Raw genomic sequence first — 23,606 nt, forward strand, 5'->3', positions numbered from 1 at the left:
CAGTGATTTCTTTCGGCGACTCAAACAGCAGTACGCGTCCCAGTATCGCTCTGGATTACAGTATGCTTAAGACCGTGAATCAACAATCGGACCTCGACTTGCTCGTAAGTTCCTCCCTGAAATGGGATTCCCACATCGTGCACAAAATGTCTAAAGCGAACAAGGTGTTCCATATGATTCGCAGGAACAGCATTGACCTGAACGCCTCCGCTAAGATTAAAATCTACAAGACCATGGTCCTTCCTGTGATGACCATCGCGTCGCAGTGTTGGTTCGCGAACACGATTTCTCTGAGGAAGCTGGAAGGCTTCCAAAAGAAGATTCTCCGCTAGGCAATAGGCGACAAGGCGTACGATAAATCCCTGCGCGAGACGAACCTGCTACCAGTATCATTATATCTACAACTGGTTGACCTTCGTTTCCTCTCTAACATCCTCGAAGGCCGTCACGATATTGATATGACACGTTTCCTTCAGATGAGCGTAAACACACGGCATACACATGCTACAGACAGTCCGCGCTTTCAGCTCGACATACCCAGGAGGAAGCTTTTAGAGCATAACTTTTGGTTTAGGGCGCCCTCCCTGGCCAACCGCCTTCCTCAGCGCGTACAGTTCTTCAAGCCGGTTGGACTCAAGTCTCGGCTGCTGAAGTACTTCTGGTCATACTTCCAATCCGACTACCTATGGATGAACTCAACTACCTAGAGACTATAGGAGGAAACTCATTTATGTTTTATAACGTATAATTTCTTAATAATAATAAAAAATATATATATTTTTAGCCCCCGTCCTGCGCAATGCAGGGCCAACCTTGGTGGAGGGGAGATGTCATCCATTTTGCCGCAGCCAGTCCCACCTTGAGGAGGCGGATGAAACTGGGACCCCTCCAGCCGTGATCGAAGCGGGATTCGAACGCATTACCCTCGTGTTGAGAGAGATGTGCCTAACCCACTCGACCACGGCTGCTCCTTATCAGTGCTTCGAAGGTCATCTGGGAGCTAGTTCCGTGAATACGGAACAAATCAATCTAGAGCTCTCTTTCCTAGGAGGCCCAAGTTTTTTTTTCGGTTGACACATTGTTTCTGGTACATGGCAACTCCGAAATAAGCGCAAGGGCCAAGGGTTAGTTTTTTGTCATTAATTGTCTACCTCATACTTGCCTAGAGGTAACGCTGTTGCTTTCTTTGAGTCCCGGGCAATTATCGTTTTTCATTATGCATGAAATTAATATTTTTATTAGGGAAAAAATGAAATTTCGTTTTTCTGCTTATGTTTTATCGGCTAAGCTGCCTCATTGTGGAATTTTCTTAGGATGTCAGTAATATTCATCGTAGATACAAAAGTTTTTGATTTACTTTGGTAAATTTTAAAACTAATAGTCCTCACTGTGTATTTTTGCTTTGTTTCCCTTTTTTGTTTTTATTTTAACATATTCTGCATCGCTGCAAAGGCCAAAAATCTTTTATTGTAAAAAAAAATCAGATATATTTGTAAATAAAACCTAATTGCCCGAAAAATTTTTATGATCACAAGTTTTAATGTCATTTTTAGGGCATTGGCATCTACTCATTAAAGACTAAAGTTTGTTTTTTACTGCTGATTGATTGTGTCAAACAGCATGAAAGGGGTTGCTAGTTTTTTTGTTTCAATTATAACGATTTTTGTGTGTTAGCTCAAGATATTTTTCCGTCACAGTTCTTTCGGCTCGTTTAAAAAGAAGTCTGTAGCTTTTGCTTAAGCAGTCGCAACAAAATTCATACTTACCTGTGTTTCAAGTTGTGCGGTTTCAGGTGTTCCGCTAGAAGGTGAGAAGTCTGTGCTTCAGCTGGTCAAAATTGAGTAGGTCTATTTCAGAGGGCATGGCGACAATTTACGCAAGCGAAAATTCGTAGCATTAGTATTTAAAAAATGACTATTCGCAGCATGCGACGTTTCGTAGCAATTGACAATTAGTAGCGGTAAAAGCTTTGATCAGATCAAATAAAAATTAGATGAAAGGGTTTGCACGAATTCCGTGTCCTCTTTTTGATCTTTAGCCAGATTTTCGTCACTGAACTTGCAGCGCGTGCACTATGAGTACTGCTGAAACAGTTCTTTTGCTACATTTAAAACTAAATAAGCGTTTGGTTTTTAGCATTACACAGTTTGTGTAGATTTGTCATTGAGTGGGTTGTTTTCTGCCATCAACATTTACTAGAACCTCTTCTTAAAACAGTTGGGTATTACAAGTTTTCAAGCTGCTGGCTGGCACACCTTAGCAGATCACGACTTTTCTGAAGATGCATTTTTTAATTCAATTGTCATAGCTTAAGGCAGGTAGAAAGAATTTCTCTTTGTGGTCATCACATTCCCGCATTTTTACCCAAATCAATTTTGTATTTCACACACTTGAAACCTAGCCATGGTAAGCCTGAGTTTGGTAAAATTAACGGTAAATTTTCTCAGATGATGAACATTCTCCAACTTTGCATTCACTCGCAATGTTTCGAAAATTTCTCTGAATTTCTTGTTTGCGTGAGAAACGTTCTCATTTTTCAAAACATCCATGTTTTCAGGAATTCCCGGACATTTCGATACCTTGTGATAGTTAATTTTTCTTAGTCATCAAATTCATCATTTTTTTTCAGCGAACTTTCTAATTGTTACAATGGGTTCACTTGCAGACAATTCTCCAAGTGCATCTGCTTAAATAACTCAGATCGCTGACAAAGTAATCCCAGTTAGTCGGCTAATCGATTTTTGGTCAAGTTGGTTTCCTTATTTTTCCCAGTTTTGATTGCAATGTTGTATAATATTCTTGTTTTATGGATATATGTTCATCGGGTTTTGGTAAATAAACAACAAAAAATAAGAATAGTAATTACGCTTGCCATTAGCCATCATTATCAAACCGAAATATAGACTTTTTTCTAGTCAAAATTATTTTAACAGAGTCACTTGAATCACATCTGTCCTGGCTCATAATAAATTCAAGCTTCCATGCGTTCCCGGTCAACTTATCTTGGAGGTAACGAATGTGCCTAGGATGTCAAAGGTCCTGGGTTCCAATCTGACCAGGGCCGGTTTTTTTTTCAAATAAAATTATCGGCCAATTATTTGTCCGCTCACCTGTTTTTGGCTTGGTTGTCACATCTTGGAATCGTCTTTTTGCTGCCTACTCCCCTGAGTGCCTGCATACAACCCCAGAGCCTCTTTTCAGTTGACATCTCCGTCTAAAGCCTTCAAAAATGTCTGTGAGGGGATGTTTGACCCAGATTTTTGATTTTTTTCAGCTTTGTCGAAAACTATCCTTTTCAAATCAGAGTTGTAGTTTCGATGAGTATATCGCTTATGAAAAACTCTGCTTTAGTGGCTACGTTCAATTTTTTTACTCAAAGGTATGGCCCTCGGAATAGTCGAATTTTCGATGTTTGACTGTTTTGCAAAAACTTTTGTTATTTCTCGAAAACTAACTCCTCAAATCTGATTTTGTCGGTTCAATGGACAAAACGGGTAGTGGGATGATCCCGTACATTAGGGGCCACCCACAAAGTTTTTTACCCAAAAAGTAATCGCCCTCGGAAAAGTTGACAATTTTTAATATATATTTTTTATTTTTCTCTAAAAGTACCCTGCCATATTCGAGATTTTGGGTTCGTTTGAGGGTTGTTAGAAGCTAGTTTGCTCTGCGTCTGAGCCAATTTTTACTGATACTAAAAGTTTTGGCCGTCGGAAAGTCAGGATTTTGATTTTGTGAGTCTTTGTGTTTGAAAGTTTTTGACATTTCTGGAGAACTACCCTAACAAATCAGAGTTTTTGGATTCAATCGTTTTATCAGATTGCGTGCATCCCTTCTGCATAAATGGCTACAACTTATTTTTCACACAATAGTTTATGATTATCGGGCGGAATGTCAATTTTTTGATTTGTTGACCGTTTTTGGACTTTTCTCGCTAACTATCCTGCCAAATCTGATATATTAATTCAATCGAAACAACAAGTTGTTGAAAGCCTTTTTTTGTAACTGGTTATGCAGTTTCGTTCAAAAAAAGTTATAGACATCTAACAAGTCGAATTTTCGAAACTGACAGTTTATTGCAAACTTTTTGACTTGCGCAAAAACTAGCTGCCAATTCTCAGATTGTGTTCAATCGAGAAACCCGGTTTTGGGACTTTCTCTGCTTGAGCAACCAGAAAAGTCAAAGTCACCACAAAAGTCTCTTTGCTGGAAAAAGTCAAAGATTTTGGAAATCATTTTGACCGTTTTTTAGAACTTTTGACTTATTTTCAGAAAATTTTTGGTTTTTCTTTACGTTTATACAATCAAATCTGAGATGAAAAGTTTAACTGAAAGAACCGGTTGCAATAATGGTTCACCGAGACGCGGCGGCTCCTTAGTTTTTTTTCAAGAAAAATGCTTTCTTTGGGAAAATTGATTTCTCTAAATTTCTTACTCACTTAATTTAGAAGAGAAACAAATAAGGTTTTGGCGAAATCCAATTTTTGAAATCACATTTTTCGGGCCACATCATTATCGCAACTTTATTCAATTTTAAACAAATACCTCCAGCTTTTGCTGGGCCCCTGGGTGTTTTTTATCGAGACATACGAATTTTTTGGTTCACCTAGTTTTTTTCAACATTTAAAACTTTTTGTCATGTTTTTATAAATTTCTGTTGTATCGCAAGTGGTGCGAAGATCTGCTTCGCCTCTGTGTTTAAAAAATCATCATCATTAAGAAAACCCGTGCGCCGATTAATAAGTTAATTGCAAATTGCATAATAGAGCACAGACTCTGCTCACGTTTTTTTTTTTCAATACCCAAGTGACCCCAGTCTTAATATATTCCTAATTAAACGTGTTTTTTTCCTCATATTTTATGATAACGTACACTTGTTCCATCGACAAACAATTTCGCAAGTACACAAGTTGATGCAACAATTTTGAAAAGTGATGTTTGACTTTTCAGTGACTTCACTTTTTAATCGTATGAAGTCCTAAATGAACATACAGAAATATCAATTAGAATTTGCAAAGTTGCTGCGCAAACACATGACGCTGAAATACAATAAATGCTTAAATTGTTCCAGAAAAAGTCAACAAGCATTATGTATGTTCTAACTCTTCTAAGTCAGCTCCGCTTGTTGAAACTTGGAGATGATTGTGTGTTCGTTTTGAGAGCTGAATGACGAACTCCACGCCACATGGAGACCCATACTGGGCACCTACAAATTTTTCCGACTGGAATATGTATAGAATCGGTGGATTTGTCTCCTTCATGCGTTGGTTTATAGCAATCATTCTCTGGGCGGCGATTGGGTGGGTCGCTTTATCGAAAGCGAAGAGGAAATTGATTCTAGCCGAAGAAGAAAAGGTTCGTTTAGAAGCTGAATCATTTGTTTTAGTTGTACAGTATTTTTTTTGTCATATTTGAAGCAAAATCGGAAGCAAATATATTGAAAATGATCACTGAACTGCGTTAATTTTTCGTTTGGTCTTCACATGAAATGATCGATAAATCTTTTTGAGGTTTTGGAATCACAACATAAGCTCCGATTGGGGCAAGTTAGTTATCAAATCTAGGTCATTTTAGCTGGTATTTTGCTTAAAATAAGATACTACCTGAAAAAAGCGCCTTTCTTTGTCGGTGTCGAAAAAATCTGTAAAATTTTTGGGGCTCATTGTTATTTTTTAAATTAATGTTTAGGGTTTTTTGGTATTAAGTGCGTCCACTGATTGCTTGTTTGGATTTCTACCCATTGGTTGTCATCTTGTATCCAGAGGTCAGAAGGTCAGGGGCACGAATATAATCAAGGTCACAAAGTTCAGATGTGGGGGCTGTCCCCCTCGAAAAGAAACTGAATTGAGACTAGCAGATTGCCATTTGACTGTTCAGAATCGTATTTGTCACGTGTATACATTATTCACTATCTTTATGGCCCTACTGTTTGGTCTAGCGTTCTCTTTCTTCGCCCATTTTATTCCGTGTATTTGGTGGACTTGTGATTTGGGCTATTATGACGGAGAACAAATAAGAGGCTACATTTGGTTCATAGGGTGGCCCTGTTTCTTCTTCTTATTCATGCTTCTTAGTTTAATGTACCAGCATTTAAGGATAGATATCAGACCCAATCAGTCTAATTTAGGGTCTAAGACCCTCTGGGTGTCTATTGGTAACAATCACATCATAGTTGCCAACAATTTCAGTTTGTCAAGCTTAACTGAGCCTCAAAGTGACTATTTTGCAAGTCCCTCGGACATGACGAGCCCTATGTTCGAAACAACACTCAGTCAAATATCGGACTGAATCACATCTAGTGCTCAATTTCTCTTATTAATTCGCTGTAAAATGTTCATATGTAAATAATTGGTCATCCAAATAATTGTAAAGGTTTAAGTGTTGAAATATTATTGAATCGTTAGGAATTAAGCTGAACAGTGTTACGTTGTTTTCTTTTGAAATAATGAAAGGAGTTTTTTTTAGTGCATACCTTGAAGCCATGTAAAACTTTATTAAACAAGAATAGTCGGTTGCTGAGCAAGTTGCACAGCAATTTTTGCCTTGTATTCGCGACGAGTTAAATAAAAGCAAATAGGATATGTTGTGTTTTTGGTAGGTAGATTTGTCTCATTCATGCTTTGGTTTATAGCCATCATTCTCTGGGCGGCGATTGGGTGGGTCGCTTTATCCTGGCAAAAGCGAAATCTAACACTGGCAAAAGCGTTAGATTTCTGTCCTTAAAGGTAATAGCCTAAATATTTTAAATCAAGTCCTCAATTCTCGGACTCAACTATGTAAAACTTCGAAGTTGCTTGGGTGTCGAGAAGGCTGGAAAGATGGTTTTTCTCTTTGAACAACTCACTGAGTGATTTAAAAACTCAATTTTGTTTTTAACGTGTTTTTTTTTTCATATAATTAACATGTTAGCATGTTGAAAGCGTTTTAGTTAATAATATGACAGCCCTGCCTGAAATAAATTGTAAATCTGTTATATATTTAAATGCGGGCTTCACTATCTCGCCAAGCTTTTTCAACGTATTGTTTTTGCATGTTTAAGCTATATCGTATATTGCAATGGTTAAGCTTTTTTTCGATTTCCAGTTTGATTTTAGTGGTTTTTCACCGAGTTTAAAGTAAACAGCCCAATATTGGGATGCTTTCCGGATGCACCAAGGGGTTGCGAATTTGGCCTCCATTTTTGAATGGCCAAATTTGTTTTAGTTAACGAGCTAAGACGATATTGTGATTTTTTCAAAAATTTTCAGAAAACTCAAATTAAAAAATGATTTTAAAAACTTGAAGTTCCCAACCCTGTAGTTGGGTGCTGTCAGAGTACTATTAATGATTGCGAATCTTGCCTTCATTTTTGACTGCTCAAAGCTTTGTAGTTTTCGAGATATGACGTTTTTCGTGATTTTTTCAAAAACATTTTCAGAAAACTTACATAATTTTTTTTGCAAAAGCTGAAATTCCCAACCCTGTACTTGGGTTCTGCCAAAGTACTCTCAAAGAATCTGAATCTCGCCTCCAAAGATGACTGCTCAATTTTTTGTAGTTTTCGAGATGTGACGTTTTTTGTCGTTTTTCAAATTTTTCAGAAAACCTAATTTTATTTTTTTTTTCGAAATTTGAAATTCCCAACCCTGTAGTTGGGTACTGTCAGAGTACTATTAAGGATTGCGAACCTTGCCTCCAAATATGACTGCTCAAATCCTTGTAGTTTTCGAGATGTGACGTTTTTTGTTACTCCAAGGCGTTGCAAGTCTTGCCTCCAAATATGACTGTTCAAGTCTCTGTAGTTTTCGAGATATGACATTTTCTGTGATTTAAAAAAAAAAAATTCAGAAAAGTTATATAAATTTTTTTCGCAAAAGCTGAAATTCCCAACCCTGTAGTTGGATTCTGCCAAAGTACTCTCAAAGAATCTGAATCTCGCCTCCAAATATGACTGCTCAATTCTTTGTAGTTTTCGAGATATGACATTTTCTGTGATTTAAAAAAAAAATTTCAGAAAAGTTATATAAATTTTTTTCGCAAAAGCTGAAATTCCCAACCCTGTAGTTGGATTCTGCCAAAGTACTCTCAAAGAATCTGAATCTCGCCTCCAAATATGACTGCTCAATTCTTTGTAGTTTTCGAGATGTGACGTTTTTTGTCGTTTTTTCAAATTTTTCAGAAAACCTAAATTTATTATTTTTCAAAATTTGAAATTCCCAACCCTGTAGTTGGGTACTGTCAGAGTACTATTAAGGATTGCGAACCTTGCCTCCAAATATGACTGCTCAAATCCTTGTAGTTTTCGAGATGTGACGTTTTTTGTGATGTTTCAAATTTTTCAGAAAACCTAACTTTATTATTTTTCAAAATTGAAATTCGCAACCCTGTGGTTGGGTGCTTTTAGAGTGCTCCAGAGTGTTGCAAGTCTTGCCTCCATATATGACTGTTCAATTCTCTGTAGTTTTCGATATATGACTTTTTTTGTGATTTTCTCAGAAAATTTTCAGAAAAGTTATATTAATTTTTTTTTTCGCAATAGCTGAAATTCCCAACCCTGTAGTTGGGCTCTGCCAGAGTACTCTGAAGGATTCCGAATCTCGCCTCCAAATATGACTGCTCAATTCTTTGTAGTTTTCGAGATGTGACGTTTTTTGTGATTTTTTCAAATTTTTCAGAAAACCTAAATTTATTGTTTTTCAAAATCTGAAATTCCCAACCCAGTCGTTGGGTACTTTCAGTGTACTATTAAGGTGTTGCAAATCTTGCCTCCAAATATAACTGTTCAAATGGTTGTAGTTATCGAGATATGACGTTTTTTGTGATTTATCTTTAAAAAATTTAACTATTTTTTTCATAATTTGAAATTTCTAACTTTGTAGTTGAGTGCTCCCAGGGCCTTCTCAGGAGTCATAAGTCTTGCCACATGCGACTGCTCAAAAGCTTTTAGTTTCCGATATGTGAAGTTTTTTTGTTTTTTTTTTTTTCAAAATTTCTCAGAGAAATTATCTCTAAAGAAATTCGCAAAATTTGAAACTACCATCTTGATGAAGACAAAATCTTATTGTTAGCGTATACACAAGCGTCTCAAATCTTGCCTCAAAATATGAATGCTCTAATCCTTTTAGTTTCCGAGATAAGATGTTTTTTTAATGATTTATTCAATTTCTGTCGGGAATCTTGAGTTTGAAAAAATTCACAAAATTTCCAACCGTATAGTAGGGTGCTATCAGGGGCTCTCAGTGGTTGCAAATCTGGCCTCCAGGTTTCTCCAGAAGCCAATTAAGTTTTCAAGATGACGCTTTTATGGTTTTTCAACATGGGAATTAAAAAGTTTGAAATTACCAACCCTGTAATTGGGTGCAGTCAGAGTACACTAAAAGTTTGCAGATTTTGTTTCCAATATATGCGGTTTTTCACGAGCTGTATAAAAAATTCGAAGCACCGGAGGTGCGTTAAACGCTAGTATGATTTAAATAATCATTTTCATCCTGGCTCTTTTTGCTTAAAGTGAAAGTTTCAATCCAATTTTTTCTAATCCAGCGTAAATTACGGCAGTTAGTGCTTGAATGAGATATCAGGGCCCAATCTTACAATTTTTTGCGATATGTGATTATGCATCCGGTACAAATTTATTCTGCTACGTGGTATGAACAAAGACGGACGGTTATTGGACGAAATTGGACAATAGGCAGTTAGTTGCACGCCGGTCGTGCAACGATCTCCCAAAATCCAATTTTTCTCTTGCCAAGGGTCCAAAATCTGCTCATGAGTTAAATGAGAAGAAAAGATTAGTCCAATTTTTCCAACCAAAAATCACGTTTTAGTGTAAAGTTTTTGTGTTGTGTAAAGCTTGTGTATTTAAAGAACATGCTGTACCGTATCAGCTTCATTAAAGCGGTTTTTTGTGCTGCACGGTAAATAAGAAACATGTGTGAAAGTAGCAAGTTAAGAAGCAATGCATATTTCTAAAGTGGTTAAAGTTGAGCGGGAAATCGCACAATGTGTTTGTTGTCAAAGAGCTATTTTCGTGGAATTTGATTGTACGGCTTACTTTTACCGTTATTCGACTTACGGAAAGCCTGTGAAGTTTGCGGAACGTCAATTACCCAGTCAGAATTGAGTATTCAATCAAGTGTAGACATTTTCTCCCGCTCATTTTACATTGCGATTTTCATTGATCGTGTAATTTTTTTGTTCAACTTCCATGCTTATCAATATTTTTTCTGACAATTTCTTCTGGCATTTTGTGTTTTTGTAAATATGCTCACGCTTGTTTTTTACATTTGCGAGAGCAAGAGTTTTGTAATCGGGAACTGATCTTTTTCCCGTAACTAACTTTTCTTGCAAATCTGTAACTTGCTTTTTTTGCACCTTAACAAATTTAAAAAAGATTTGTTGGGTAGCCCTGAATAGGTAAATTTTCCTATTTTTCGCATAAAAGCTTTATTCAACTTGCAGAGCTTTGAATAAAGTTATTATCGAATCATTCGAATTGTTTTGTGTTGCTTGTTGGGCAAAAGTTAATTGGTTTTTAAAAGGTAATTCAGGTCGGTAATTTTGTAAAAGTTCAAAAATTTAAAATTCAATCAGCGAAAAAAAATATGCTCACGCTCGTTTTTTACATCTGCGAGAGCAAGAGTTTTGTAATCGGGAACTGATCTTTTTCCCGTAACTAACTTTTCTTGCAAATCTGTAACTTGCTTTTTTTGCACCTTACAAAATTTAAAAAAGATTTGTTGGGTAGCCCTGAATAGGTAAATTTTCCTATTTTTCGCATAAAAGCTTTATTCAACTTGCAAAGCTTTGAATAAAGTTATTATCGAATCATTCGAATTGTTTTGTGTTGCTTGTTGGGCAAAAGTTAATTGGTTTTTAAAAGGTAATTCAGGTCGGTAATTTTGTAAAAGTTCAAAAATTTAAAATTTAATCAGCGAAAAAAAAATGAAAAATTATTAACTAGGTCAAAAAAATGATTGAGTTTCAATGTGGAAAATTGGACAATTTCAGGAAAACAACGGATAAGCATAACCATCGTAGTTTTAAAGAAACGTCTAGCATGCACTGAGCTGCCGTTAAGGCGATAATGCGTCAGTAGAGGTCTTTAGAGACGAAGATTAAAAACGCCACATGAAATCGTTGTCATACATTTTTTACCGATTAAGTTTTGACAACACTATCATGTGGCAGTTTTGATTTTTGTCTCAATGGGCGTCTTCCCAAGTATGTCGCCTTAATGGCAACTCAATGAATACTCAAAGTTATTAAAATACTGGTGGTTGTGGTTTTCGGCTGTTTTTCATTCAGCTAATTTTTTGTCTTATAACTCTCATTTTCTTTTCGCTGGCTTGCAGGAAGTTGAAATAACCCGCTTCATCTCTGTCGAGGAATATTTGAAATGTTTCCGGCCTTAAGTCCTTAAATTTACAATTAGTTTTATTAAAAAAATCGCGATTTTTTTTCCAAGTAAGGTTATTTTTGTTTTATTGCCGTCTTTCATTGACAAGTATGTTGAAGTATGTTTTGATGATTTGCCATTTAACTTGTTTTGAAGTTCTATTCCAAGTCATTGGCTGAAAGAAAAGCAAATATTGCTCTGCAGTTGAAAAATTTAAATTTTTTCACAAATGAAAAAATGTGAATCACTGAAATTTCTTGAAACCTTAAGCTTATATAGATTTTTTTCTTTGCCTTGAGCTCATTACGCGTGTATACGCTTTTGTTGTCTTAGAAGTTCATTTTTTTCAACTAAACTAGCAGAAATGTGGTCGGAACGTTTAGGAGGTTCCACGCAAGCAACACAAATAAATAAATCGGTTGTTTAGGTTTACACAAGGAAAGCTTGTGTGATAGCATGAACTCTCTTTTTTTTCGAACCTAAGTCACAAATATTAGTATTAATTTTGAAAGTGTTCTTTTTTTGCAGTAGGTGCATAAGATTAATAACCAGCTATTAAGTACAACCAATGCTAAGGATATTAGGACACTATTATATTACAAACAGCTCTTTAGCTTCAAGGTATCATGAATCTGTAGCGTATAGGCAGTGAAGGAGACCCGCAGCAAAATAAAAGGATTCGAACCTGGGCAGTTTCGGATGTTTTTAATTAGCTTTTCGTATACTAGTTAGAATGCGTGCGCTGTATAAATTGAGGCATATTAGTTGGTAAGTTACTTTTTTTTCTAATTGAATGGGGCTGCTAATGCGTCATAATTGGCTTGCGTCGCTTAGCATTTATATAGGCTCATAATTGGCGTGAGTCACTTATTATATAGACTGAAAGTTTTACTCATTCAGTTTTTCCCAGTGGCGTTATTGGTCACATTTTTGCTTGTGTATGCGAAGTGCAAGTTTGCCTCTGTTATAAATCTTGTTAAAACCTTTTCAGACGTGGCTTAAAACACACTAAATTTCATTTTTTGTTTTATTTATTTTCTTCACTGCAAGAGAATCTAACTAATTAGAATCAGGTTTGCAATTTGTCTGAAGCATGAGTGTCAAGTTACAATTTTTTGAAAAAAATTTCGATGTTTCAACTTGGGCAAACGTATCATTTGTGAAACAACAGAAAGTAGGGGCAGATTTTGAGGGGGGTGTGGTGTCGATTCAGGGATGCGACCCCTCGCCAACCAATGAATACTCAAAGTTATTAAAATACTGGTGGTTGTGGTTTTCGGCTGTTTTTCATTCAGCTAATTTTTTGTCTTATAACTCTCATTTTCTTTTCGCTGGCTTGCAGGAAGTTGAAATAACCCGCTTCATCTCTGTCGAGGAATATTTGAAATGTTTCCGGCCTTAAGTCCTTAAATTTACAATTAGTTTTATAAAAAAATCGCGATTTTTTTTCTAAGTAAGGTTATTTTTGTTTTATTGCCGTCTTTCATTGACAAGTATGTTGAAGTATGTTTTGATGATTTGCCATTTAACTTGTTTTGAAGTTCTATTCCAAGTCATTGGCTGAAAGAAAAGCAAATATTGCTCTGCAGTTGAAAAATTTAAATTTTTTCACAAATGAAAAAATGTGAATCACTGAAATTTCTTGAAACCTTAAGCTTATATAGATTTTTTTCTTTGCCTTGAGCTCATTACGCGTGTATACGCTTTTGTTGTCTTAGAAGTTCATTTTTTTCAACTAAACTAGCAGAAATGTGGTCGGAACGTTTAGGAGGTTCCACGCAAGCAACACAAATAAATAAATCGGTTGTTTAGGTTTACACAAGGAAAGCTTGTGTGATAGCATGAACTCTCTTTTTTTCGAACCTAAGTCACAAATATTAGTATTAATTTTGAAAGTGTTCTTTTTTTGCAGTAGGTGCATAAGATTAATAACCAGCTATTAAGTACAACCAATGCTAAGGATAATAGGACACTATTATATTACAAACAGCTCTTTAGCTTCAAGGTATCATGAATCTGTAGCGTATAGGCAGTGAAGGAGACCCGCAGCAAAATAAAAGGATTCGAACCTGGGCAGTTTCGGATGTTTTTAATTAGCTTTTCGTATACTAGTTAGAATGCGTGCGCTGTATAAATTGAGGCATATTAGTTGGTAAGTTACTTTTTTTTCTAATTGAATGGGGCTGCTAATGCGTCATAATTGGCTCGCGTCGCTTAGCAATTATATAGGCTCATAATTGGCGTGAGTCACTTATTATATAGACTGAAAGTTTTACTCATTCAGTTTTTCCCAGTGGCGTTATTGGTCACATTTTTGCTTGTGTATGCGAAGTGCAAGTTTGCCTCTGTTATAAATCTTGTTAAAGCCTTTTCAGACGTGGCTTAAAACACACTAAATTTCATTTTTTGTTTTATTTATTTTCTTCACTGCAAGAGAATCTAACTAATTAGAATCAGGTTTGCAATTTGTCTGAAGCATGAGTGTCAAGTTACAATTTTTTGAAAAAAATTTCGATGTTTCAACTTGGGCAAACGTATCATTTGTGAAAAACAGAAAGTAGGGGCAGATTTTGAGGGGGGTGTGGTGTCGATTCAGGGATGCGACCCCTCGCCAACCAAAGGGTCCCTCCTTTGGTATCATTTTATGACATCCAATTTAGGTTGACGAACCCGATTTTTTTTCTGAAAGGACGTTCGGCGCCAATATACTCTCGAAGGGCGCGCGTGCCGAAAAAGCAAACTTATTATCAAATTTTTTCAAAGAGTGCCTAAAAATGGTTGGCGTGTTTTTTCCAAAAATGACTTGCGGCGATCAATTTTTGTTCAAAATAGGATCTTTGTAGGGAAGGGCTTGGAAAATCGGCTCTTTTCCAGTCCCCCTTTCAAATTCGATTTCGAAAAGTCTATTTAACGTTGTCATAATGCAATGAAATTTGGCGTGGTGAACAAATCGACAACTTTGAACAGATTTGTTCTTCATACTTTACAGCGTCACATCACGCGTTTAGCCGTAATAACATGTAAAACGAACATAAAACTCGGTATTCTGAAAGGGGGACTGGAAAAGAGCCGGAAAATCAATTTGAAAAAAGGTCGACCAATTTTTCCAAAATTTTCCGTCCCCGAGAAAACTTTAGATCCGCCCCTGATTGAAAATAATTTGGATCTTGTTAACTGTCCCCCCGTTTTTGAACGTTGTTCACTATCCCCCTATGTGCGTATTTTTGACAACTATTTCTGTATAAAATATGCATTTCAAAAATGTCAACAATTAATAGGGTTTTCATTTTCGCGCGTTCGTATTTAAATTACTCAGTATTTATATAATCCATACATACATCCAAAAATTTAATTAAATGTGATATCTGAATTTTTTTCAAACTAGTGATAACTTGGCAGCTAAAATTGAATTTCTGAAAAATCGAAATGGGGAGATAGTTAACAAAGTCCAGTAATTTTTACGAGTTGCAGAGATTGTGCTGTCATTTTTGAAATGAGTATTTCAAGAAAATTTTCATTTTTTAGTCAAACAGCCCGGAGGTTAATTATTTAGGTTGAAATAAGAGCATATATTCAGCGCCCTTTAAGCTATGACTTACTTGCATGAGCTCGCCTTACAAATTGCAGCGCATGAGCGATTTGAACCAGCAATCATATGATTGCTGGACACCATCACTACCGGAGCGCCACAATGCCATTTATAATTTTTTTCTTTTAGTTTTTTCACTTTAGAAGTTGTTCACTTTTCTCGGACAGACTCAGGATGAAGTTTCCAATGAGGGTTGATTTTGACGTTGGTTTGACGTTGAGGTTACACTGCATCCATCGCTGTTGTTCATAGGTTTCTGTCAACCGCGCCCAACTTTAAATCTCAAATACATAGGGTAACTTCCCAAATGGCATAATTCCCAAATGGCATAAAAATGGAAACTTTTCCCAAATGGCATAAATTTCAAGTTTTCATTGTAATTTAAACGTTTTCTATCAATTTCTAACTCTAACATTTTGTCAGGAACGAAAGCATGTGAACAAGATTTGGAATTAATTGCTTCCAAACAAATTTAAACCACAGGTTTGCCGAAAAAATTTGACCACAAGAAGCTTATTAATAACCGCAAGCTTATGCTTCTTGCTTTTGATAAAAAGTTATACAAGTTTTTCACGATAAAATGTCAATCAACATTTGAATTGACAATTTGACTAATTTTCTCACATTGTTCACGAAAAAATTGTTCTCGATTTTTCCAAAGCAACTGTTGCATGAAATTTATGCCATTTGGGAAATATTTCATTTTTATGCCATTTGGGAATTATGCCATTTGAGACGTAATCAATACATAGGATAATGATTTGAGAAGCAATTCTATCAGGTTTCAAGAACTCGATTGGGATTGCTTGTTTCGTGGTAGCTACAAAACAGTAATCAGCTTGCAAACTGCTGCAACTAAGAGTTGATTAAAACGTAAGAGTATTTTTAAAAAGAAACTTGGTATTCAAAATTTGCCGAGTATTAGAAGTCGCATATTAGAAGCTACCGCTGGCATTTTCAAAGTTTCGGCAAATCCGGCCAAAAGATACATATTTTTCCAAATTTGAAAATAAATATTTTTGACAGCTTTGTGGAGTGGGTTGCCTTTCTCTACCTGTACTCCACTTTGGAGGTGAAATTTTTATTATTTATTAAAGAAGTGTTGTCCTGATACTTGCTGCATATGGCATTAGAAGTTGCCCTGAAATTGATTGCAAAAAGTGTTGTCTTGAACAGATACTGACAGCATTGTTAGAATACGTTGATTGCAGCTCCAAATCTTCAACCACCAATTTTTATCAAGTTCATCTAAATGCGATTTCATAGGTCTTCATTAGAAGAACGAGATTTCATTTCAGGTTGATGGTTGGCAATGACTGCCAATGCCAGTGCAACTACGACTGACGGCAATCCCTACTGGGCGCCCGTCAATTTCTCAGACTGGAATGAGACCAAAGCGGGAGGGGTGACATGCTTTGTGCTGTGGTTTTCAGGTTAGAAAATGTCTGTGCCTTCTTGCATTCTCTGGCCAAAGAATCACATTCAGCTTTCGGATCACGGATTAGTGTATAATTTTTCACGCAGGTATAATCATCTGGGTGGTCGCTGGTTGGTGTGTTCTGGCAAAAAGGAAACAGAAATTCATAGAAGAAGAGTTCAAACAGGTCACTTGCTCTTCCTTATTTTCTTCCCGCTTTTATCAATTTATCAGCAGCGAAAGAAGTTATTTTTCAAATCTTATAACCCTTGCGATTAGCATGGATGTTAACAATTCATCAAAAGAAGTTATTTTTCAAATTTTATAACTCTTGCGGTAACCATGGATGTTAACGATTGATCAAAACAAGTTATTTTTCAAATCTTAAAACCCTTGCGATAAGCACGGATGTTAACAATTGATCAAAAGAAATTATTTTTCAAATCTTATAACCTTGCGATAAGCATGGATGTTAACAATTGATCAAAATAAGTTATTTTGCAAATCTCATAACTCTTTCGATAAGCATGGATGTTAACAATTCATCAAAAGAAGTTATTTTTCGAATCTTATAACCCTTTCGATAAGCATGGATGTTAACAATTCATCAAAAGCAGTTATTTTTCAAATCTTATAACCCTTGCGATAAGCATGGATGTTAACAATTGATTGAAAGAAGTTATTATTCAAATATTATAACCCTTGCGATAAGCATGGATGTTAACATGTTAACAATTGATCAAAAGAATTTATTTTTCAAATCTTTTAACCCTTGCGATGAGCATGGATGTTAACAATTGATCAAAATAAGTTATTTTGCAAATCTTATAACCCTTGCGGTAAGCATGGATGTTAACAATTGATCAAAAGAAGTTATTTTGCAAATCGTATAACCCTTGCGATAAGCTTGGATGTTAACGATTGATCAAAACAAGTTGTTTTTCAAATCTTATAAGCCTTGCGATAAGCATGGATGTTAACAATTGATCAAAAAAAGTTATTTTTCAAATCTTATAACCCTTGCGATAAGCATGGATGTTAACAATTGATCAAAATAAGTTATTTTGCAAATCTATCACCCTTGCGATAAGCATGGATGTTAACAATTGATCAAAAGAAGTTATTTTTCAAATCTTATAACCCTTTCGATAAGCATGGATGATAACAATTGATCAAAAGAAGTTATTTTTCAAATCTTTTAACCCTTGCGATAAGCATGGATGTTAACAATTGATCAAAATAAGTTATTTTGCAAATCTTATAACCCTTGCGATAAGCATGGATGTTAACAATTGATTAAAAGAAGTTATTATTCAAATATTATAACCCTTGCGATAGGCATTGATATTAACCATTCATCAAAAGAAGTTATTTTTCAAATCTTATAACCATTGCGATAAGCATGGATTTTAACAATTGATCAAAAGAAGTTATTTTTCAAAGCTTACAACCCTTTCGATAAGCATGGATATTAACCATTCATCAAAAGAAGTTATTTTTCAAATCTTATAACCATTGCGATAAGTATGGATTTTAACAATTGATCAAAGAAGTTTTTTTTTCAAATCTTATAACCTTTGCGATAAGCATGGATGTTAACAATTGATCAAAAGTTATTTTTTAATAATAATCTGTGTTCGAATCTGTCTATAGCCAAAAAGCATATGCAATGCATGCGAATAGGCTACTTTTATAGTTAATACCAAATTTTTGGCAAAATCGGTGACTTTAGCAGGTTAATCGGTCAAAAACGGTAGCATTTTGGGATCAAACTAAAAGGTTAGGTTCAAACTAGTCAGGATACGGGGCTGAACTTTTGACATACTGTTTGAAACCTGTCCTCGAAAACAGCACGAATTGGGCTTAATGTACTGGCATGTGTTCTTTGGGAAACGAATTAACCTAATCTCCACATGCATTGAAAAAACCACAGACAAAGCAGTTGAAAAAGTAACTGGCTCACTATGAGTCTGTGATTCTTGAAATTTTTCACGTTCAAATTTGTTTTTCGCTGTTTATTTTTCGATTTTTTAATTTCGGTTCAACCTTGGCGATTTTAGGGCTACGAAGTGGTCAGTGCCTCAACCGACAACATGTTCGGCTTTTTGCCCATCGGGACGCATTTCGTCTCCAGGAACCAGAGTGTGAGATCACATGTCAAAGTCACTCGCATCAGGTGTTGCAGGTGTCCACACAGACGCCAAGTCATGTTCGATTTGGGAGACGCAAACATGAACGTCCAGTCACGAGTTTGCTCAGTGTTCAATATTGTAATGGCATTGATAATGGGATTCGCATTCGCCTTCTTCGCCCATTTTGTTCCGTGTGTTTGGTGGACGTGTGATTGGGGCTATTATGACGGAGAACAAATTAGAGGCTACATCTGGTTCATAGGGTGGCCCTCTTTCTCTACTTTCTTTTTCATCCTTGGAGCAGTTTGTCAGTACTTGAAAATAGACGTCAGACCAAGTCAAGGCAACCTTGCAACGGAAACAATTTGGGTCTCGATTGGCAATAATCATGTTATTGTTGCGAACAACTATAATTTGAGCAAAATTGACAGCGATGAAAGTTTAAGAATTGTAAATAGTAATGAGAGTAACATTGCGAATGATGCTAAATTAGGAGAAACAGCGAAATCGGAATCACAAACTGTTAATTCCGGATGAATTGAAACTTAATTACCAAAACGAAGCTTGACTTGCTTGTTATATGTATTAATTATGTAATTATCTCATGCTTCTTGTAAATATGTCCAAATGGAACAAAGTTTTTATTTAATTATATAGATTAATCTTGAATTTAGTTGTAAAAATTTTTTTTTCAAGTTGGGATGCAGGTTAAGTATAAAGGAAAGCAGTTTTAATAAACCAGACGAAGTATAATCCAACCAAAAATGCGAGTATATAAACCAGCCGAAAAGTTACATCATAAGAAGGAAATTTGCAAAACTTTCGTATCTGTTACATAATTGTTACATAACTATTATAACTATTATATAGCGCTTACGTATTTTCGGCTGGTTGGTACTTCGGCTGGCTTATACTTCGACTGGTTTATATACCATCAAAGAAAGGGTTTTAACTAGTGATGTTAAAAAGGTAACAGCATTTTTGGTGCGCATTTCAGAAGCTCGAAGTTCATTCAATAACTAATGCACGCGGTCAGGGCCATGGCTGGGCGAACAAAAGCTTGTCAGGGGCGTGAAAGCGTTGAGGCATTTCAGTCTTTATTTTAAAGTCTAACTTCAATTGTTTATTAAGCGTTAACCTGTAATTTTTTCATGGGTATGAGTCGCAAACGTTCAGTCAAGGGAAGATGTAGTTTAATGAAGACTGGCTTCAAGATGGTGAATTTAAATTGTGGATTGCTAAATCAACAACTGAACAGGAGTTCAGATGTGTTCTTTGTAAGAAATCATAGACGCTTTTCTTGCAATTTTGAGACTAAATGTCAAGGCCTGAGCTTCAAAGTTGTCGGGGCAGAGCTAACAGGGTGACAGTTAAATTATACCGCGTGACAAACCTGTGATGTAAAGCGCTTATTTAACTTGGCCTGACTAAGCTAACATAATTGCAAACAAAAATGCGTATTTTTGCAAATTTGATCACTTGAAAACCAAAATTATGGGAACTGCAATCATTCAAAATTTAATAAAAATTGACATGGACTTTTGTTTCCTTTAGTAAATTTTTGGGTCCCTTAAGTAAATCAAAAACTACGCCAAATGTACCGCCTCAACTGATAAGCAATTTAAGTCAAAATGGGCGTCCGATTGCAGTTCAACAATGTTTAAGGGAACTGTTGTCTCCAAAATTTTCCGCAGAACGTGTTCAATTTGTTTTTAATTCAAAATTTCGCTTTTAATGTAATAAAAATGACGTTTTACTATCCAAAAGTATATATATTCACGTATAAATTTCTTAGAGAAACTATATCCATCATTACATACGCATAGCTTGTGTTATAGTATGAACTTTCTTTTTTTTTCCAACCTGAGTCGCAAATATTGTTGCGATACAATTGTTGCGACAAAATGCTGCGCTAGTTCATAAGTTTCTTTTTTTTTCAAATTGACTGGTACTGCTAATGAGTCAAAACTATTTTGCGTCACTTAGCAATTATGCAGACTCATAATTGGCGTGCGTCGCCTATAAAATTTTGTAGACTCGAAGTTTTACGCATTCAGTTTTTCCCAGCAGCGTTATTGGTCATATTTTTGCTTGTGTATGCGAAGTGCAACTTCGCTTCTTTGTAAATTTTGTTGGTCTACATGAAAAGTGTTTTTGATATTCTTTGCTCATCAGTCGCAGGGTACTTTTAGCGTAATTTTTGATTGACTAAAGCGAGCCAATATCTGCCCTTTTTAGTGCAAAGGTTTAGGTCGGAATTGCGCAATATATATTTCGACATTTGAGTTTTGTTTAATTTTTCAATGAATTCAGTTCTCATCATGTTTTTTACAGTTGCGAAGGTAATTGTCTTGTAATTGAAACAATACTTTTTCTCCGTAAACAATTTTTCTTACATCTGAAATTGAAATTGAAGTATATTTATTTGTTAACCTTAGCAGCTTCGTGACTGCTTCGCACTTCGACTGGAGTTCACGCGGTTGCCTCTGTACCGTAAGGTCTAAGGTTCAACTCCCGGCCGTACCTTGTTTGCAATGCTGTGCTTACTTTGTATTGCAAGTATGGGAAGCCCCACTTAGCTCCTGTGTCTAGTATTGACCCAATTTGAGAAAAACACGGTTAAAACTTCCAAATTCCTTTGCAATGAGCGGATAATTTAAAGTAGCTTACTGTGAAAATCAACAAAAAAGTAAGGGAAGTTAGGGTCATTGACATAGGTTAAGAACTGCAAATGAAAGTTATTTAGAAATAGACAGCGTAAAAATTGCAGTAGAAATAAGTAAGACGATTCATCAAATTTGAATTCAGTGTCTTAAAATATCATGAAGTTCTGAATCGCAGAAATATGAAGGCCAATTTTCCCAATGCTGCCACAACTTTTTGGCTTTTCTCTTTGAATCACAATCACGACCATTTGGGGTTGAACCAATATGATACCTTTTTTTGATCACTTGAGATTTCTTTTGGATTGGCTTGCTTCTTTATTTCAAAGAAATCTCAAGTGATCAAAAAAAGGTATCATATTGGTTCAAGCAAGCCAATCCAAAATTTCTTCCCACCACTGAGGATAATTCAATAACTTGAATAACTGAGATAGTTGTTGTTCAATGAAGTTTTTTTAAAATGTACTTCGTTTCTTTGAACAGCGTTAATCCAGCTAAAACCAGGGAAAATAACAAAACAATCAGTTAGTATTTTTTAGAAACTATGATAGAAAAGTCAAAGATTGTCGAAACTTATAGCGAATTCTAAGCGTTAACAAATCTCAATCTGGAATTTTTGGTATATACTTGTCTAAAAAAATCACTGATTTTTTTTGGAGGTAACATTACTGAATGAAGGTGACATTACAAAAAAATCACCGCTTGGAGGTAACTTCCATGCATGATTGCATGATTCGACAAAGGTTTAAAGCTGGAGACTTCTGTTTGCAAATTGGACTTCTTTTGCCTGAACAATAGTAGTGCGCTCTTTTTTTTCAATTTAATTGCTCCATTTCAAAAAAAATTGAGATAATTGACAATCCTATTGAAATTTTTCTTCAATCGTACAGGTAATTTAGTGCCAAGGAATTCCATTTTAAACCTATTTGCTTTTAATTTCAAGTTTGATCTTTTCACCCTCCTTCTTAGCACAAGAAAACCTTTAAAAAATTATTGTTTTAATTTTTTAATTTTGCTATTTTCAAATTGTTTCAAATTATAATTTTTGTCTGAATGCAAAAGCTTGATAGGTTTGATAGAAGAATCCGTAAGATCATAGTCACACTTGCAGTATTTCAAAGTTTTCGATAATTTGAAATGTCGCAGTTTTTGACAAGCAATTTTTATGCGACTAAAAGTTGGCTCATATTTTTTTTGCCGCGTCAAACCTGTAGAAGTTTCAAATTATCCGTCTAGGATTTTGAGGTTAGCTTCCCGAATTACAACAGCTAAGAGTATCGAAAGTTATCTGTTGCTGTATTTTCAAAACTTAATGCATGGTTTTCTTAAACACAAAAAACTCGATAACTGCGGGAGTTTGATCAAAATGATCACTAAAAAAACTAGTTTTGGTTTCAAGTGTTTTTCATGAGATATGTTACATCGCTTGGACATTTTAAGAATGTTGTCAATTTAGTGTTGTGTGTGCGGCCAACCACTTATTTCGTTGAGCGCAAATTATGACTTATGGCAGTCACAGTATAAAAAGCAATGTTAGCAATGGTCTTCGTCGAAAATTGACTACAAAAAAAGTATAATTTTTTTTTCTTTTCTTATTGCAAAATTTTTTTTGAATTTATGCAATTTTTCAAAATAAGACTAAAACTCAAAATTGTGAGTTTTTGAAATTTATTTTGACTCTTTGAAAGCTTTATTGTGAATTATTACTGGACTCATTCCGATGTTTATTTGTGGTAGATTTTTGGTTGACATCAAAATAAGTCTGCCCTCTCATCTTATTTACTTGGAATTAGACAAAAAAAAATTCAAACCAATTTTATCGACCCAGAAAAACTTTAATGTTTTTCGAGCCACGACTGAAAGGGCTTTAATATAAAAGATTGCTCAACCCATTTCAATTATTATTTGTGGTACCTGATTTTCCGTGGAAAACAAAAAAGAAAGAACAAACTTAACATCCGAAAATCAAGTTTCTCCCCATGTTTCAAATGGTCGGAACATTTAACATTTAATTAATTTCAACCCTCAACCCTTATACGAAGTGCAAGAACTACTTTCAGTACTGTTTTCGTCAAGTGAATTCCGGGGCAATGTGCAGGGGCAGATCTAGGACTTTCTCGATGGGGCGGATTTTCAAAAAGTTTTCAAAAATTGTGTCGACCTTCTTTTTAGGTCGAACAAATTGATTTTTTGAGTTCTCCGGAAGCACTAAAAAGTCCTTTTTTCGGCCAATTTTTTTTGCGACGCAGGCAAATTTTTTTTGGAAAAAAGGCAAAAAAAAGCTATTTTTGGAAATTATTGACCAAAAAAACTGCGTTTTTTTTCGGCGCGCACTCACCCCTCAAAATTAGCATATATTGGTGTCAAAGGCGCCTTTATAAAATTTTTAGGGTTCGTCACCAAAAATAGATATTCCACCCCCTCCCCCCTA

At 35.4% G+C, this 23,606-nt stretch overlaps 1 protein-coding gene across 4 annotated transcripts in view; it reads left to right on the plus strand.

Annotated features, from left to right (window-relative positions):
• The window catches only part of LOC134854634 (uncharacterized), a 32,391-nt gene extending 13,251 nt beyond the window's left edge, over positions 1-19,140 (plus strand). For 2 of the 4 annotated variants that reach the window (XM_063870983.1, XM_063870984.1), the window contains exons 2-4: positions 16,262-16,396; positions 16,488-16,567; positions 18,441-19,140. In XM_063870983.1, coding sequence (XP_063727053.1) covers positions 16,276-16,396; positions 16,488-16,567; positions 18,441-19,049 — 810 coding nt within the window. In that variant the 5' untranslated portion in view covers positions 16,262-16,275 and the 3' untranslated portion in view covers positions 19,050-19,140. Of the gene's footprint in view, positions 1-5,059; positions 5,356-16,259; positions 16,397-16,487; positions 16,568-18,440 lie in introns of those variants that run through there. The other 2 variants (XM_063870982.1, XM_063870981.1) reach the window with 2 other exon arrangements.
• The last annotated feature ends 4,466 nt before the right edge of the window (positions 19,141-23,606 follow it).

This window comes from Symsagittifera roscoffensis, chromosome 9 (genome assembly GCF_963678635.1).
Source record: "Symsagittifera roscoffensis chromosome 9, txSymRosc1.1, whole genome shotgun sequence".
Taxonomy (NCBI): Eukaryota; Metazoa; Xenacoelomorpha; order Acoela; family Convolutidae; genus Symsagittifera; species Symsagittifera roscoffensis.